General features: G+C 42.2%; 1 protein-coding gene across 3 annotated transcripts in view; it reads right to left on the bottom strand.

The window, feature by feature from the left end:
• The window catches only part of phkb (phosphorylase kinase, beta), a 105,329-nt gene that overhangs the window by 67,997 nt on the left and 18,614 nt on the right, over positions 1-18,718 (bottom strand). For all 3 annotated transcript variants that reach the window (XM_038701486.1, XM_038701485.1, XM_038701484.1), the window contains 3 exons: positions 9,090-9,197; positions 8,060-8,140; positions 3,350-3,465 (listed from right to left, as the gene is read on the bottom strand). In XM_038701486.1, the coding sequence (XP_038557414.1) occupies positions 3,350-3,465; positions 8,060-8,140; positions 9,090-9,197 (305 nt within the window). The remainder of the gene's footprint in view (positions 1-3,349; positions 3,466-8,059; positions 8,141-9,089; positions 9,198-18,718) is intronic.

The raw sequence follows: 18,718 nt of genomic DNA, 5'->3' as shown, positions 1-18,718 counted from the left end.
TTGCTCTAGACTGTTAGTCCATGAGCTCACACTGTAGAGCTCATAACAATCTCCTGTTACTCCTACTGTAACAGAAAGATGTTTCTTTCTTTTGTCAAAGGTAAACAATTAAATCTGATATTATATAATATTTTTGACCACTTGGTGGCAGCGCAACAAGCTACACTGACTTTATCACCTTATAAAGTACAGTCCCCTCCAAAAGTATTGGAACGGTAATGCAAATTCCTTTTGACATTTGGGTTTAAGATCAAAAGATGAGTATGAGACAAGAGTTCAGAATTTCAGCTTTCTTTTCAACTGAGCAAAACTATTGGAACATGTGACAGATGTTTCTTGTTGCCCAGGTGTTGCCTTTTAGGTTGATTGTCCAAACATTAAATAGCTCTGCATGACTAGTCTAAGTTTTCATTCTTGGTTAAAACCTATAAAGACTGCATTTCCTGTTAAAGAGGATAAACCAACATGAAGACCAGAGAGCTGAAAAGCAAGCCACTGTCAAGCTGAGAAAATAAGGAAAATCAACCAGAGCCATTGGACAAACATTGGGCATCGCAAGCACAACAATTTGGAATGTCCTGAAAAAGAAAGAAACTACTGGTTTACTGAGCAACAGACGTCCAACAGGTCGGCCAAGGAAAACAACAGTAGTTGATGACAGAAATATGGTGAGAGCTGTGAAGAAAAGCCCCAAAACATCAGTAAGTGACATCAGCAACGACCTCCACAGTGCAGGGGTGAAGGTATCACAATCCACTGTTGGAAGAAGACTCAGAGAGCAGAAATATAGAGGCCACACCACAAGATGCAAACCACTCATCAGCAGGAAGAATCGCAAGGCCAGTGTGAAATTTGCGAAGAAGTACAGAGATGAGCCACAAAAGTTCTGTAACACAATCTTATGGACTGATGAGACCAAGATTAATCTCTAGCAAAGTGATGGAAAGGCCAAAGTGTGGAGAAAGAAAGGAACTGCTTATGATCTGAAGCATACAAGCTCATCTGTGAAGCATGGTGGAGGTAATGTCATGGCTTGGGCGTGCATGGCTGCTTCTGGAACAGGTTCATTAATATTTATTGATGATGTAACTGATGATGGTAGCAGCCGAATGAATTCAGAAGAGTACAGAAACATTTTGTCTGCCAATTTACAGAGAAATTCATTGAAACAAATTGGGAGGAAGTTTATCATGCAGCAGGACAATGAGCCAAAGCACACTGGCAACAAAACAAAGGACTTCATCAGGGGGAAAAGTAGAAGGTTTTAGAGAATGGCCAAGTCAATCACCTGACCTTAACCCAACAGAGCTGCATTTCACCTCCTTAAGAGGAGACTGAAGGGAGAAAAACCCTGAAACAAACAAGAACTGAAAGAAGCTGCGGTAAAAGCCTGGAATAACATCACAAATGAAGAATGCAACAGTTTGGTGATGTCGATGGGTCACAGGCTTGAGGCAGTTATTGCAAGCAAGGGTTATGCTACCAAATATGAAATGTTATTTACTTTAAGATTATTTGTTCCATTACTTTTGATCACCTAATAATGCTGTGGTCTAATACAAACGGTGATATGTCCTGAGTTGTTTAACACATCTAGATGTGAATACCAGGAAATAAAAGCTGGAATTCTGAACTCTTGTCTCATACTCATCTTTTGATCTTAAACCCAAATGTCTTCAGTGATGTAAGATAAACAATAACATTCAGACTGATAATTTAAATGTCTATTGCTGTAAAGTAAATAAAACATTTACTATAATGAATTGTGTTGAAATCTTCATGAACTTATTAGCACAGTCCTGTTCTTATATTTGTAATGCTATTACATTTAACTCATCATAAATTAAGACATTTCAAGAAATCCTGATGCTTACGTGATTAGATATGCTACTTTAAATAAAACAGTTCCAGTCTAGCCATTTGACTGGGTGTGATGATAAACATGAGGCAGAAGCAAATAAAATGAATCATTTGATTTGATATGGACAAATGAATACTCTGCCAAAATGAACACTTCTGCCCACTGGCACTCTGAGGCTTGAAATGAATGCTCAATTTGATCATTTACACAGATCTTGTTTACATGGAGCCATTCAGAATCTGCCCCAGCCACAGTTCACTGTTTACATTCACCATGTTAATTGGTATTACGCAACTACACGTGTAAGCTAGCTCACTAATTGTGGAAATCCAAAGCATGACCTCGAGGGGAGGAAATACAAGAAGCGCAAGACACAGTGCTTCTTCACTATATCGAATTTGTTATCTTTTCTTGAGGATATCTTGGCAAGCTGCTGCCAATAGCCTTGGATTGTTGGAGAAGGAGAAAAAAAACATGCTTCCCAGAGATAAGCAATGGCAGAAATTGAGGATCTTTATCAAGACACTGAGGGAGGAGAGTGAGGCCAGTTCGACCTTGGATGATAAATCAGTTAGGAGCATGTAACAAAAACTCAATCTGAGTTCACTGGTTAAGGACAGTGCTGGTGGCTTAACATGTGGTCCAAAATGCTTATCTTCTATCAGTTAGTAGTTTAGAGTGTTGATACGTTAAAATTTTCCTATATGCCGTTTATTTGCTTTTATAGAGGTCATGCAATTGCCTAATTGTGTTGATTTTACATTTCCATCAGTAAATATGCTTTACAACTCAATACTGTACTTGGTCTTGGTTTATTGTATATTTCTTCCTTCCACCCCTCCCTCACTAGTTGAATGCACTACAGGTGCTTCTTAAAAAAAAAAAGAATATTGTGGAAAAGTTCACTGTGAGCACCAGAAGACTGAGAGATTAAAGGCTCAGGAAACCTTTGCAGGTCTTCTCACGTCAACGTTTCTTTATTTATGAATTCTGAAATTCTGAAATTCTAATACATTTTAAAATACTGGAGTTTTGATTTCCATGAGCTGTAGGCTGTAATCATTATTACATCACTTGCCAGGTTACAGAGGCATTTAGTAGTCCACTGCTCTCTTGTTGTTGTTGGTACTGTTCAGTTGCTTTTTGAAGAACGTTTCAACCCCCCTGCTAACACACACCCACACACACTCACATTGGCAACAGCATTTACCAAAAAGCTAACATGCAACAGAGAAATTTAGAGCATCACAGTGACTTGTGACAGTGAAATCTATAAAGCCCTGTGGGTGTGTGTGTGTGTGTGTGTGTGTGTGTGTGTGTGTGTGTGTGTGTGTGTGTGTGTGTGTGTGTGTGTGTGTGTGTGTATGTACTGGGAATGCATTTTTGCTACAGTGACTGCATATCAGCATTTGGCAGTTTCACTTAGTAACAACCTGTATGTACATTCATTTAGCATATTTTCTGCGTGTTGCTGGGCTTTTGACTGACCTGGAATGCAGCTCAGTGCTACCGTTGTTGTATTTGCTGCCTCTCTCCCACATGCCGTAGTCAGGCACCCTGTAGGCCCTTTCCACACAGAACACCAGGTTCTGGATGAAGGAAACCTGCACACAGAAAACACATCAAGCACAGGAAAGCATGGGACATTGGGAATGCATCTGCAATACAGACACATGCATATACTCACACACACATGCAGTCATTGACGCTAGGCTGTAGGTAGTAAACATGTTTCCATACTGAGACACACAAACACAAACACACTGCACAATGTCAGCTGCAGCTACACATGCACACACAGCCTTACACACACTTACATTCATATAAAGTAATGGGTGACCGTTGATATTGATCTGGGGTGAGATGTGTAACGCTCCCTCTCATTATAAAGGTTAGTAAAGGGGGCAAGAAAGCTGATTCCCCATCAGTGCTCAAAGTCAAACTCAACCTGGAGCTACAGACAAGGTGTAATTAAGTAGTAAAGTGTGACAGTATGTGAAGCTGTAGCTTCATTGCCTTGTTGACGTGGTCGACTGAATGGACACAAATCACAACATCCATTTATAGCAACATTTTAATTATCAGCGCATCGCCCTTTCATTACAGACTCAAAAAACTCATCAGCGGTGTCCTTGATTTCATCACCAAACAAACCGGTGGCCTAGTGATTTTAAAGCTGTAATTAGCTGTTTCTCGTATCTATCATCGGTCCCACACCGGCTGTGGAAAAAGACACTGTGTCTGAAAGAGACATGTCAAAATCAATAGCCACAGCTAGAAAAAAAACTAAAAAAGGTGAGATAAAGTGTGTGATGCCTTAAAGGCCTTGAATCATTAAAAAGACCTGAAAGTAGCAGCGTGTTAGTGTGTGCGTGTGTGTGTGTGTGTACGTGCGTGTGTGTGTGCATGTGTGTCTGTCTGATTGGAGATTTAATCTAAAATGACAAAGCGGTGGAGAGAAAAAGAGAGGGAATAGAGAGTGAAAGAGGAAGATAGAGAGAAGCAGATACAACCTGTGTAGGACTTAAATAGGCCAGTCTATGAAGGAGGGCAGGGAAAGAGGGAGCAAAGCAGATGAGGCTGGGAAAGAGAGAAAGGTGTTTGCTGGCTCTCTCTCTCATTTGGGGTTTTATGAGTCGAGTGATTAACGAGGGGAACTTTTTAGTATCTTAATGGTATCTTAATGAATGTTGCTGCCCACTGGCCAAACAAGCCTCTCTGTCTCCCTGCTGGTAGACAACTGCCCCTACCAGTTCTGCATTTGTTTTGTTTCTGGATGTTTGAGCACATGGGCACATTTGCAGAAGCCACAGTGACAGTCACAGTGTGAACAAATGCATACACATGTAATATGTGCAAAAACACAGACTGGGCTAATGAGATGCTCCATTTCATGCTGCATGAAACTGAAAATGGCATCTGGGAGGAGGTCGATAGTGCATCTTCTCAGAGGACACGCAGCAGCCTTTCTATACCACCTCAAGAAAAAAAAATACTGCAATGCAGCTTCCAGCTCAGTCAAGTAAACGCCAATGGACTATACAAGCAGTGACTGCTAACAACAAACTAATAAATGATACCGTAACAATGTGATTAGTTCAAATGAAATGCTTTTCAAACAGCATTCAGTGAGAACACAAATAACAAGTCCTTTTTCTCGCTGGATCTGCTTTGTTAATAGAAGGACGGGAGGGGGGTGCAGACTCCTTCGAAATCTAATAGGCAGTGTTAATCATGCAAATTAAGGCCGCTGCACAAACAGGACTGCCTTCATAAAAAAAAGTTACACTGTCAATTTGTTTGCCATCACGAGTGAGAAATGCAGAAAACTGAGAGGATAGGGAGGGTTTTCTGTAAACAATGTAAAGCTTGCATTCACTAATTGGTTAGTGGCAATATGTTTTAGCATGTCTTTACTTTCTTAAGATGAGCCCAATCTAGTAAACAAATGGATTCCTTTACCACTGGCACAAATTGTGTGGCAGTAAGTAAAGCTGAGAATGAGCAGACTATAAAAACTAACTGAATTAATGAAGTTGCGACTGCTCCTCAGGGCCACACAATAAGCAGCACAGTGTGTAAACTTAACGGCCAAGTTGCCGCGCTGTTTTATGAAGAGCCAAAAAATTTTTTTAAATGACACCAGACAGACACATCAAACTCTGAAGAAACCATTCAAAGCAGCTTTTCAGTAATAGCCTGGGTTGGTGGGCTGCCAAATAAAGACGTTACCGGTTCGATTCCCAGGAGGACATTTAAGCCTCCGGAATGAAATCATCTAAACGTTTCCCTGCTGAAAGTCAATTGAGCGGCTCAGCAAAAATATAAATGTGAGCCAAGCTATAAAAGTGAGATACTGTCCCCTGATCCTGCATTTGTGTCGGCTCTAGGATATCTGTAGGGGATTTAGGGTACATCTAACTGGCTTCAGAAACCCTTTGGTCTTACTTTATAACATCTGGTTGGATGTACGGAGGATAGCATCAAATCATTTAAGATTTATGAATCTCATTAGGGTCCCACTGATTATTTTAGAATAAACTGAGTTTTCCAGTGATACATTTTCACAAGAGGAATTTTCATGTGTATGCATACAGACTCAAAAGGACAAAAACATTCCTCCTAAACATCAGAATGCAGTTTAGAGATGCTTCAAAATATGTAATTAAGGACTATAACAATGCTCTCTATATAATTTGGATAGTGAAAGCCAAGTCATGTACACAGAAACAAGACTAAAGCCTCATTTCCACTGCATGGTACAGCTCAGCTCGGCTCGATTCGCTTTTGGTGTCAGGTACTTTTCTTGATTTCGTTTTCCTAATACAGATAGTACCCACTTGGGATTCTTAGCTGATCGTCATAGCAACACCACGTGAAACTGCATCGTCTTCAACACAACACACACTCCCGTCAGATCCTCTCATCTGTAATCAAACAGAGGGAGGTCTATACTTTGCCAATTGACCATAGCGTGGTGTTGCAAGCTGCCATGTTGGGTTTGTGCAGGAATTCCTGTGACCCGTAAGCGACAATTCTAGTGACAATTCTCTCTGACCAATCCAATGGTCTGCAGTATTTTAACTCCTCCTTTTAGTAACGGCTCAGCTGGCTTGTAATGTCAAAAATCTGTGTTAGTGAGCACTTCTCCTTTGCCAAGATAATCTATCTACCTCACAGGTGTGGTATATCAAGATGCTGATCAGACCGTATGGGGATTGCACAGGTGTCCCTTAGGCTGGCCGCAATAAAAGGCCACTCCAAAATGTGCAGTTCCATCACACAGCACAATGCCACAGATGTTGCAAGTTTTGAAGGAGTGTGCAGTTGGCATGCTGACTGCAGGAATGTCCACCGGAGCTGTTGTCCTTGAATTGAATGTTCATTTCTCTACCATAAGCCATCTCCAAAGGCGTTTCAGAGAATTTGGCAGTACATCCAACCGGCCTCACAACAGCAGACCACGTGTAAGCACACCAGCCCAGGACCTCCACATCCAGCATCTACACATCCAAGAACGTCTGAGATCCGCCACCCAGACAGCTGGTGCAACAATCGGTTTGCATAACCAAAGAATTTCTGCACAAACTATCAGGAACCGTCTCAGGGAAGCTCATGTGCATGCTCGTCATCCTCATCGGGGTTTCGACCTGATCGACAGGTACATTTTATGCCATGACGAGATCCTGAGGCCCATTGTTGTGCCATTCATACACAACCATCACCTCCTGGTGCAGCATGATAATGCACAGGCCCATGTTGCAAGGGTCTGTACACAATTCCTGGATTCCAATATCCAATATCCAGCATCTTTGCACAGTCATCGAAGAGGAGTGGACCAACATCCCACAGACCACAATCAACAACCTGATCAACTCTATGCAAAGGAGATGTGTTGCACTGCATGAGGCAAATACTGACTCGTTTCTGGACCCCCCGAACATCCCCAATACAGTGAAACTGCACATTTTCGAGTGGCCTTTTATTGTGGCCAGCCTAAAGCACACCTGTGCAATAACATGCTGTCTGATCAGCATCTTGATATGCCACACCTGTGAGGTGGATGGATTATCTCGGCAGAGGAGAAGTGCTCACTAACAGATTTTGACAGATTTGTAAACAGTATTTGAGAGAAATAGGCCTTTTGTGTACACAGAGAAAATCAGTTTTGCAGGTGCATGGTCATAAACCAAAGTTTTGGACAAATAAAAAATTTTGGCTTGCTATTGGCTGGATGAAAAGTAAGAGACAACCACAGTCAGCAGCATGCACCCTACTGAATCCTACTGACTGTGCCGACCATGCATGTTTGTACAAAAATTCATGGCAATCCATACAAGAGTTGTTGAGATATTTCAGTCTAAAGTGGTGGCTCGACCGTCAGACGGAGACACAGACATTCCTATAGCCATACTAGCGTGGCCAGAAAACATACAAAACTAATGTCAGTGTTTATTTCAAACACAGTTCTGAAGTATAGAGAGTAAGATAAAAACAGCATTCTGCACAGGAAACGGGAAATGTTTTTTTTTTTGTTCAATGTATAATTATCTATATAAGAAAAGAAGTTGTTTAGGATGATTACTGATTGCTGCTCGATGATTAGCTAGAAAATGTCGGACCAACAAACAGGAAAGGGTGTAAATCCCAAATGTCCAGAATCGATCACAGTGGCAGTCATTTAAGTGTCTTGTTTACCTCATCGGTGTTGTAAATGATCTGCAGACCAGAGCAGATCATCTCCACCAGGTATAACAGGAACAGAGAAACAGCATCGATCTGCAGCAATGACAGAGGGAAGGATAGAGTGGATGAGATACCATTAAAACAATTACTGTCATTTGTAGACTTTGTGATATTTCTAAATGTGTCAATACAACTTTCTTTGATTTCCTACATACTGTACAGACTTAGACATGAGTTTTATAGCAGCTGTTAGGCCTTTGGCATTGGCCTTGTACTATCAATAACACAATTTACTCCACAGTAAAGTTGTTTGAGAGGAAACTACAGCCAAGGGAAAAAAAATGGATATACAGTAAGTGTTTAACATCTATCCAGCTTTGATGAGTTTTTCTTTGTCACAGGCATTTCTATCTAGCTCTCTTGATGTATTGGCCATCCTTCACTAGAAATGCAGTCTCCATCCAAACGTTGCACACCAAATTGACCTCTGTCAATACCATTGACGGGTGAATAAGCTGTTCCAGTACCAATTTAATGCATATCCACCACTGAAGGAAAAGTCAATTTTCCAACTGTACATGAATGCCAAGCAGAGGGACAAAGAAACTAAACATTTTTATGGGCAGTTTTGTATGACACACAAAACCTGTCACCAAGAGATTGATTGGCCAATTTCAAGTTCATGCTGTTGTTCATTCATCGAGATTTGCTTCTTATAGTTTTTTCCCCTGACCACAGCCAGTGAGATCATTTTCAATATTGAAATACATGTTACCAGAGATATAATAATATAAGTGGTGTGGTGTGATTTTTATTCTACAGTCTTTATAAAATGCAAATAAACCCTGTCTCTTTAGCCTTAATAAACTTCTAACCTTTGTAGATATGATCATTGTGTCATTGAGGGCGGCGGCTAGTAATGACATGTCCAAAACACACACCCACAAACACTGTGTATATGGATAAACAGCATGTAAAAACTAAAACTCTAAAAACTCTTGAGTGTTGTCTTATTTCTGCACTTGTCTGCTTGCTGGCTGACCTGCAGGTGGTGGTAGTCCTTGTAGGAGTACACCTCATCCCCAGTGTCTACATTGAACACTGAGTGCAGACACTTGGAAGGGCTGGGATCTTGTTTAAACTGCTCCACCTGGTAGAGAGAAACACGGAAAAGGAGGGGAAGCATGAAAGAGAGAGGTCAAGGGTAAGCAGAGAAAGAGCTAGGGAGAGACGTTCATTTCCTCACCAGTATACCACAGGAGCAACCTTCCACATTCAGAAAAACATACTTTTTGAACCTCATATATTAAGTAAATACACAAACTCCCTTGCTGTACTGTTTTTGTTGTATATTGAGGCTACCTCCTTGCCATCTTTTCTTTGAATTCCCTTTTTTTTTTTTTTTACACAGATATATAGTATAACTTTAAATATATCAGATATCATTTCAATCCATAAACGATCAAAGCAAATGTTATCTATAAACTCAGTCTGTTGCCCTGCAGTGCCCCAGTGGTGATGGCGCAGTGAATAAGACACATGCTTTGGTGTGAGAAACCCGGGTTTAATTCCCACTGTGACACATCTACCAATGTCTGAGCAACATCCAGAGGCATGTGACAGTTGCTTTGAATAAAAGCGTCACACCTAAACGAATACATGTAATGTAACCCCAGCTTTTTCACCATTGTTAATCATCCCCAACAAAAGCAAACTTACCTGCATCAAATACTTCTAAAACCACCTGCCTTCCCACACCCAGAGTCTCAGAAATGAACGACAGAGCCATCACATGCCTCGCACTCACAATAGCGAATGACACTGATCACCCCCTCAATTATCACTTCACATTACTGCCATCTGGACGGAGATCCGGGACCTTGAAATGGAAGAGAGCTCGCTTCAGCAGGGGTTTTGACCCGTCTGCCATTACAGCATTGAACAAACTTACTCATTGACTGTGTTGTGTGCTGGGATATAGGAATGTATTTATGGGGATTATGTATTGTCTTTATCCGTATATTGTTTTCTTCATATATGTGTGTGTATGTTGAACAGCCTATGAAAACAAACCTCCTTCTCGGACCATCAAGTCTGGAGTCTAGCTCACCTTCTTACACCTCAAATGACACGTCAGCTCCTTTCAGTGCTTGCATTTCAACAGATTCTTCCACTCCTTTCAGTATTTTCACCTGAACTAAAATTTCCACATTTTCTGTGTTTAAATTTCATCTGCCACTTAAACTTCTTTCATCTCTTTCACTTCAACCGATACTTCAACTACTTTTGGTGCTTAATCTGCCACTTTAATTTGTTTAACCCCAACTGTCTGTAATATAATGCACTGTTTCTCCCAGAAAATTGCTGCAATTACAAATGCTTGTATATTCTCATGTTTATTTCTTTTGAAAAATGTATAAAAGATTGCAACGAAGTGGATAAAGAACCTCAATAAAATGTAAATGCTCCGTATTTGTATAGTCTTTTCGACCACTCAAAGCGTTTTTACACTACATCTGCATTCACCATTCATTCACTGAGCCTAAGTGCTCAAACAGAAACTAACATTCACACACATTCAGACTCTGGAGGAAGATTCGGGGTTCAGTATCTTGCCTAGGGACACTTCAACATGCAGCCTGGAGGAGCCGGGGATTGACCTTCCGATTAACGGGCAACCCGCTCTATCTCCTGAGCCACAGTCACCCTAAAACTTAAACTTCCAAACAAATTCGGGCAGACCTGCAGACACAGGGTATAACAGTGTCAGCTCGCACTATCCGTCGCCATCTGAATGGCCCATGAGGACCCCACGCTGACACAGAAGCATAAAAATGCCAGGCTGAAATTTGCAAAAAAAATTATCTGAGGAAGCCAAAATTTATCTTGGAGAATGTCCCGTGGACAGATGAGACTAAAATAGAGCTTTTTGGTAAAGCACATCATACTCTTCTGTTTCCAGAAAAAGAAATGAGGCCTTTAAAGAACACAGTCCCTCCAGTAATACATGGAGGAAGTTCACTGATGTTTTGGGGTTGCTTTGAAATCTGAAAACTACCAAAGAATTCTGGGGTGCAATGTAGTGGTCAGAAAGCAGAGGTCATGGGTCTTACAGCAGGACAATGACCTAAAGCATACTTCAAAAGCACCCAAAATGGTTTCAGACAAAGCACAGGAGAGTTCTGAAGAGACTAGCAATGAGTCCAAAACTAAATCCTATAGAGCACATGTGGAGAGATCTCAAAACAGCACTTACGAGAAGGAACCAATCAAATCTCAAAGACTTGGAGCAGTTGGCAAAAGAAGAATGGTCCAAAATACCAGTACGCAGGTGTGAGAAAGTCATTAAAGGTTAGGCCCTACAGAAGGCGATACTACTAAATATTAAGTTGAGGGTGCCAATCATTTTGTCCAGTCAGTTTTTGGAGTTCTGCGTGCAATGTTTGAGATTTGGCTTTTTTTCTTTGTAGTGGGACCAACAGCGTGGATTTGTGCATTTTATATTAATTTGGAGACTTAATTCCTCTTCTCTTCCTGAGAGAGAGAAGCAGGGAGGTTGAGATCAACTTTCAACAGACGGCTGAAGAGACCCCAACAGAATGGGGGTGGAAAGGTCGCTTTCTCTAAGTGCTATTCCTGAGCAGCCTGATCGTAAAACTGGCACCTTTGATTCTGAAGCCTGATAACGCGGTGCCTGACTGTTAAACTGACAAAAGGGAGATTAACCAGCGATTAGCATTTCCCCGAACAGCCTATCAGAACTCCCCTTTAAAGCTTAGGAAACCCTAAACTGCCCCCCCCACACACACACGTAACCGTGGCAACTATCCTTGCTCTGTGTTTCATTACCTCATCAAAGGGATACTCCGTCACACCTAGGTGTGACAAAATCCAGGACAGCCCTGAACTTTGTGTAAACAAAGACTGCAGTCTCCAAAGACTCAAAGCATTAACTGTTTAATTAAATCTTTTAGTTACTTGATTATGTTTGCCTCTATTTGAGTAGTTATGTTGCCATGTTGTTGCTATCTGGTGTTGATATTATTGCTGAAAAGAATCTAAATAAGTTACTTTTGCAGTGTTTTAATTTTCAGCAAGATTAAAGACACTCCTTTATTCTATGTGTAATCAATGCTTGTTCACAATACTTTCTCACAAAATTCCTTTAGAAATGATGATAAATGTCATAATATACGCAATTAGTTGCCAGCTTGAATTTAAGGCCAAATAACTAAATTTCCCAGTTCCTAAGGAAAGATTGTTTTGGATTAATCTAAGCTTTCCTCATGTAACCTGAGCTCCCCCAAGTGGACGAAATAAGTATTACATACCATCGTCGGAAATGCCGTTAATGTATAAATGTCACTCATTATTTATCATGAAGTATTTTCCTGTTACCGAATGCTTAAACTTAGAACGGTACAACTGTCTGACCAGTGAGGTTTGATTGTGGAAAATATTTGATTATAATACGCGCAAATAGATTTTCTTTTTTCTTTTATAGACATTAAAACTTTAGAAGGCCTGCCCTCTGGGGAACCACGCCCCAGACAACAAAAGAGCGACACGCGACGTCGTTCGCTCTCTTCTCTTCGCTTCCACTCTCTGCTCTGCCCTCCCGGCGTGCCATCCCTCGGCAACGCCCTAAGAATTCGACCAGCGCAACGAAGTCTTTGTTTCGCTTGAAGCTATACACACGAAGTGTCGCGACTTCAGTTTCCCTCAGTTCCAGCAACGTTACTTGTTTTATTTTCTTTCTTTTGTTTTGTTAAAAGTTATCAGTCCGTTAAGTTACACTGGTCTAATTCAGGAACGACCAAGTTCCCTTTTAAGCTTTTTTCGTCGAGCCAACTTACCGAGGTCAGACCCAGCCCCGTGGTGTCGCCAGCGGCAACGAAGGTCACCTGAAAACAGCCGAATTGCCAGAAGGAGGACGGCCAACTCTTGAGGTTTCTCTTCAGACACGGAGAACCTTGGAGAACCGATCCCCGCAAAAGCCAGGATCGGGCAGCTAGCGTGGGACCCGTGCAACAGGCCAAAGCAGGCCGCCGACAAGCAGTAAGACCAAAACCAAGCATTCTGTAGTCAGGGATGTCCCATAATGTTAATATTGTCTTTTTAACTCCTAAACTCATAGCTTACTTTCATTAGTTCTCCTCTGCCGTATGAGTCAAAAGCTTCCCACAATAGGAACCTCCATCCTCATTGTTTAGCCATTGTTTATTTCTGATGTATTTAACCACTTTTTTATATCACCTTAGTTAGTTAATAAATTCACTGTAACCAAGGAATTGTGTGTGTTGCCTATTTCTACGTCCCTGCCAAGAGAATTTACCCTTTAGATATGAGACTGACCGATTGATTTAAGATAATTGAGCGATTATTAACTGATCACTGGTGAATAATTGTATAATTATTAAAAGCTACCTAGAGGTCCGGAGACTCTAGGTTAATAACAACTCTGGTGGTGCCCTGCGAAACGAGAGCTTTTTATGGATTGATATTTTCTGAATATTAAAATAATTGGGTATTCTCATAAATTTATTAAAATTCATAGCTAGTTTAGACATGCTACATCTTCTTCTTTTTTTTTGTTTTTGTTGTGTTGATCCAACGCAAACAAAAGAAATAAACATGAGAATAACAAAGCATGTGTAATTACAACAATTTTCTGGGAGAAGTAGTGCATTATGTGACAGACATGCAGGGGTGCCCATATTTTTGGCCATGACTGTAGCAGGTAAGGATCAGATTTAGGGCAACAGACACATAAAACCCCCCAAGCAATATGTTGTCGTGTTTTGTGTTCGCTGGTTTGTTAGTGACTTTGTGTGTGTGTGTTTGCTGCATCGACTCAACTACACGCCAAATTACGTCTGGGATGCCATCCCTATCGTGCAGAGTTATAAATAATTGGCCCTTTGTCCCATTTTTACCTCGTTTGTTTCTCTCCTCTCTACCTAACTTTCTGCTCTCTTCATCATTGAGCCCTCCCTCGCTGTCTCCATTTTTCTCTTTCCACCTCCCACTCTCCCTCTCTCCTCACTTCTACCTCTCTCCTCCCAGTACCTTCTATTATTCACCCTCCTTTTTCTTTGTTGTCCCTCTTGCTTTCTGTGTCTCTTCCTCAGACACCCTTTTATCCTCCTGTGCTTTCCTCTGCCCACCTTTTCCCTCTGTCTCTTTCTCTCCTAGTCAGGTCATAGTGGAGACCCTATGTCCCACTTTTACTGAAACTGCTCCACTTCTTATGATCCCACAGTGGCTAATATCTATGTTGTGTGTGGGTGTTTGTGTGTGTGCGTGAGTGAGAGTGAGAGCTACCTCTGTCCGCCGCCAACAATAGATACTGCTGTTTATGTTTCTATAAAACCTACTTCTGTGTAGAGGTCTCTCTGATTGTCGCTCCAGCAGAGCCACGGTGTCAAGTGGCTCTACTCTCGGGATATTCTGAGAGGCCCCAGATCTTGCTTATTGTTTTGAGTGCTGCGATGTGCGAATATGAGCTTCAAATTAGTGAAACACTTCAATGCCTGCAGCTCCATACAGTAATTGGAAATGGTACATGTCTGCTTTCATGCATTTATTTATTTAACTATTGCAGACACAAAACTCTTGCATCTCTTCAGACCTATTGCTAGGCCCTTCCACATCATTTCTGGTTGCAAGGAGATACATTTTCTAAAACAATCCATAAAGGGATAAAGTGTACAGCAGTAGTTTAGAAAGCAAGCAATCAAGAATAAGACATCAACACAAACTTTTATACTGAAGGGTGCAATGTGTAAGGAGAGATTTATGAATTTAAAACATAAAAAAAATATACTTACATTACCAACAGAATGTGAAGAAGTAACAGTTCTGACATCATATCAAAGACTATTTATTGTGTTTCAGAAATATCTACAGAAGTTAGCATGCCAACCTGCTAGCCCTGGCCCGCCATTTCTCGTGATACCGCTTTGTACCTCGAGAAACAGCACAAGATGGCGCTGTCTATAGCTGCCTCAGAGTTAGGTGCGCTTTGTTTTGTTTTGTTTTTGTGTGTTAATTCAGTTTTCAGCTGTGATTCACAGAGCTCTTTCACCAGAGAAGAGCTCATGAACATCAGGGGAACAACTCCACTTTTATCACATCATCAATGGAATTATTGGACATTTTGGTGAAGGCTCTCTCGTTGTTGTTCACCGAGCCGTAAGAGAGGGAAACGAGCCGGGTCGCTTGTGCGCCGGCGGGGACTTCGCACGCCGCTACCGGCAATATTTCTCTCCAACGTGCGCTCACTGTGCAATAAACTGGACGAACTTCAGTTTCTGGTGGGGAAAAACAGAGACTTTTATTCATCTTCTGTTTTGTGCTTCACAGAGATGTGGCTGACGTGACAGTGATTCAGCAGCACTGTTCTCCTAATCTGGAACTTTTAATCATAAACTGCGAGTTTGCTTCATTCATTCTGGTTGGTGTTTACATTCTGCCGCACGCCAATGTGCACGATGCACAGCGCATGCTGGCCGACCAGATACTGTGGAGCAGACAAACCCGGACTCCCTTGTTATTGTTCTTGGTGACTTTAACAAAGGAAACCTCAGCCAAGAACTCCCCAAATACTGACAGTTTATAGAGTGTCCAACCAGAGAGGGGAACACTTTGGATCACCGCTACACCACAGTTAGCCGTGCCTATCACGCTGTTACACGAGCTCCACTGGGACACTCTGATCACGTCATGGTCCACCTGATTCCTGCTTACAGACATAAATCTGTAAACCTGTAGTGAGGACATCAAAGAAATGGACCAGTGAAGTGTAGAGGATCTTCAGGCATGCTTGGACTGGACTGACTGGGATGTTTTCAGGACTGCTACCAACAATCTGGATGAGTTTACAGAGGCTGTGAAGTCCTACATCAGCTTCTGTGAGGACACCTGCACTCCGTCACGTACCAGTGTGAGTTATCACAATGACAGACCCTGGTTCACAGCTAAGACAGCTGAGGTTGGAAAAGGAAGAGGCATTTAGGAGTGGCAACCGGGCCAGGTTTAAAGAGTCAAAGTACAGGTTTAGCAAGCCGGTGCGAGATGCTAAACAGCTATATGCAGAGAGACTGCAACACCAGTTCTCAACGAATGACTCTGCTTCTGTCTGGAGAGGATTCAGACAGATCACCAGCTACAAACCTAAATCCCCCCACTCCATGAACGACTCACGCCTTGCCAACGAGTTAAACCAGTTTTACTGTCGCTTTGAAAGACAATGGAACAGACATGACAACATCCCCCTTCACATCACTGATTGGCCACAGTCTACCATCTCATCCCCCACCTCCTCACCCTCTCTTACCATCCTGGAGAGGAACGTCAACAGACTGTTCAGGAGCAGAAACCTCGCAAAGCAGCTGGGCCGGACTCTGTCTCCCCATCCACCCCGAAGCACTGTGTTGATCAGCTGTCTCCGGTGTTTACAGACATTTTTAACACCTCACTGGAGACATGCCATGTGCCAGCCTGCTTCAAAGCCTCCAAAATCATCCCTGTCCCCAAAAAAACAATGACCACGGGACTAAACGACTACAGACCCGTCGCCCTGACCTCTGGGATAAAGAAATCTTTTGAGCGCCTTGTGTTGTCCCACCTTAAACTCATCACAAACCCTCTCCTGGACCATCTGCAGTTCGCCTACAGAGCCAACAGGTCTGTAGACAACGCAGTAAACATGGCCCTTCACTACATCCTCCAGCACATGGACTCCCTACGCCAGGATCCTGTTTGTGGATTTCAGCTCTGCTTTCAACACCATCATCCCGGCCCTGCTCCAGGACAAGCTCTCCCAGCTAAGCGTGCCTGACTCCACCTGCAGGTGGATCACAGACTTACTGACAGACAGGAAGCAGCACGTGAAGATGGGAAAACATGTCTCTGACTCCAGGACCATCAGCACGGGTTCCTCTCAAGGCTGCGTTCTTTCCCCTCTTCTCTTCTCCCTGTACACCAACAACTGCACCTCCAGTCACCAGTCCGTCAAGCTCCTGAAGTTTGCAGATGACACCACCCTCATTGGGCTCATCTCTGGTGGGAATGAGTCCGCCTACAGGTGGGAGATCGACCATCTGGTGTCCTGGTGCGGTCAGAACAGTCTGGAGCTCAACGCTCTGAAGACAGTGGAGATGGCCGTGGACTTCAGGAAGAGCCCAGCCCCATCCTCCCCCATAATCCTGAGTGACTCCCCCGTCGCCACTGTGGACCGCTTCCTGGGCACCATCATCTCCCAGGACCTCAAGTGGGAGCTGAACATCACCTCCATCAACAAGAAGGCCCAGCAGAGGATGTACTCCCTGCGGCAGCTGAAGAAGTTCAGCCTGCCAAAGACAATGATGGTGCACTTCTACACTGACATCATTGAGTCCATCCTTACCTCCTCCATCACCATCTGGTACGCTGCTGCCACTGCCAGGGACAAGGGCAGGCTGCAGCGTATCATTCGCTCTGCAGAGAAGGTGATTGGTTGTCACTTTCCATCTCTACAGGACCTGTATGCCTCCAGGACTCTGAGGCGAGCAGGAAAGATTGCAGCTGACGCCTCCCATCCCAGTCACAAACAGTTTCAGACTCTCCCCTCTGGCAGGAGGCTAGGGTCCATCAGGACCAAAACCTCTCCCCACAAAAACAGCTTCTACCTGTCTGCAGCTAGCCTCATCAACAAGGCCTGGGCCCCCCACTGACACTCCCCCCTTTCAAATAATACAATCGTCTCCGCACATGAAAATATCACTTCATGTTATACGAACCTGGCACATTGCACATATTTGTCGTTAATTTGTTGTTGTTCCATTGTTATTTTTTTTATTATTATTATTATTTTTTTATTGTTAGTTGTATTATTTTTCTCTATTCTTCTGTTACTCTTATATAACCTGCATTTGTTTATTACATATTTATATTTATGTCAGCTGGATGTCTGCGTGTAGCACCTTATCATCACTAAAGCAAATTCCTTGTGTAAAACACTACTTGGCAATAAAGCTCCTTCTGATTCTGATTCTGAAGAGGCAATAATCCAGTAGTATAGCCTCCCCCCATAGTTTCAGCTGGGGTATGTATGCAAGTTTGCTTCGTAACACAAGCTCTTTTAGTTGAAAACATAAACTAAATAAACTCAGAAAACGTCAAGAAAGGAAATATTCTTACACCTATTTTCTTTATCAAATAGAAAAATCCAACTGTACACCTTCTGAATTCAAGCTGTCGTCAAACTGGCCTCCATCAAGCTATGTTCAGTATTTAAAGTTTTAGCAGCCTAATTAATGACGTGGAAATTAGATTCATTTTAAGATATGCTACTATTATCATTATTCTAATGTGCTTCCATCACAAATATTGATTTATTAATTAGACATGTTTTTGATATTTATTGTGGATAAATTAACATATTAATGGAGTAATAGGCTACATTTGTTTCTTTAGAATACACAAAAATGAGTCTTATATTAATTGACTAATCGAATAAATAATTGATCAATCGATTTGAAAAATAATCGTAATGTGCTGATGACTTGATATGTGATCCCCCCCCACCACCCCCACCCACACACACACACACACACACACACACACACACACACACACACACACACAATGTTTTGGAGTATGAATTCGACAGATGAAGTTGTCTCAGTT

The sequence above is a fragment of the Micropterus salmoides genome, unplaced genomic scaffold (assembly GCF_014851395.1).
Source record: "Micropterus salmoides isolate LMB-PRFRI ecotype aquatic unplaced genomic scaffold, ASM1485139v1 Ms_hic_scaffold_6, whole genome shotgun sequence".
NCBI classification, from domain to species: domain Eukaryota; kingdom Metazoa; phylum Chordata; class Actinopteri; order Centrarchiformes; family Centrarchidae; genus Micropterus; species Micropterus salmoides.
The sequence above is the reverse complement of the archived record's forward strand: the minus strand, read 5'-3'. Positions and strand labels throughout refer to the sequence as shown.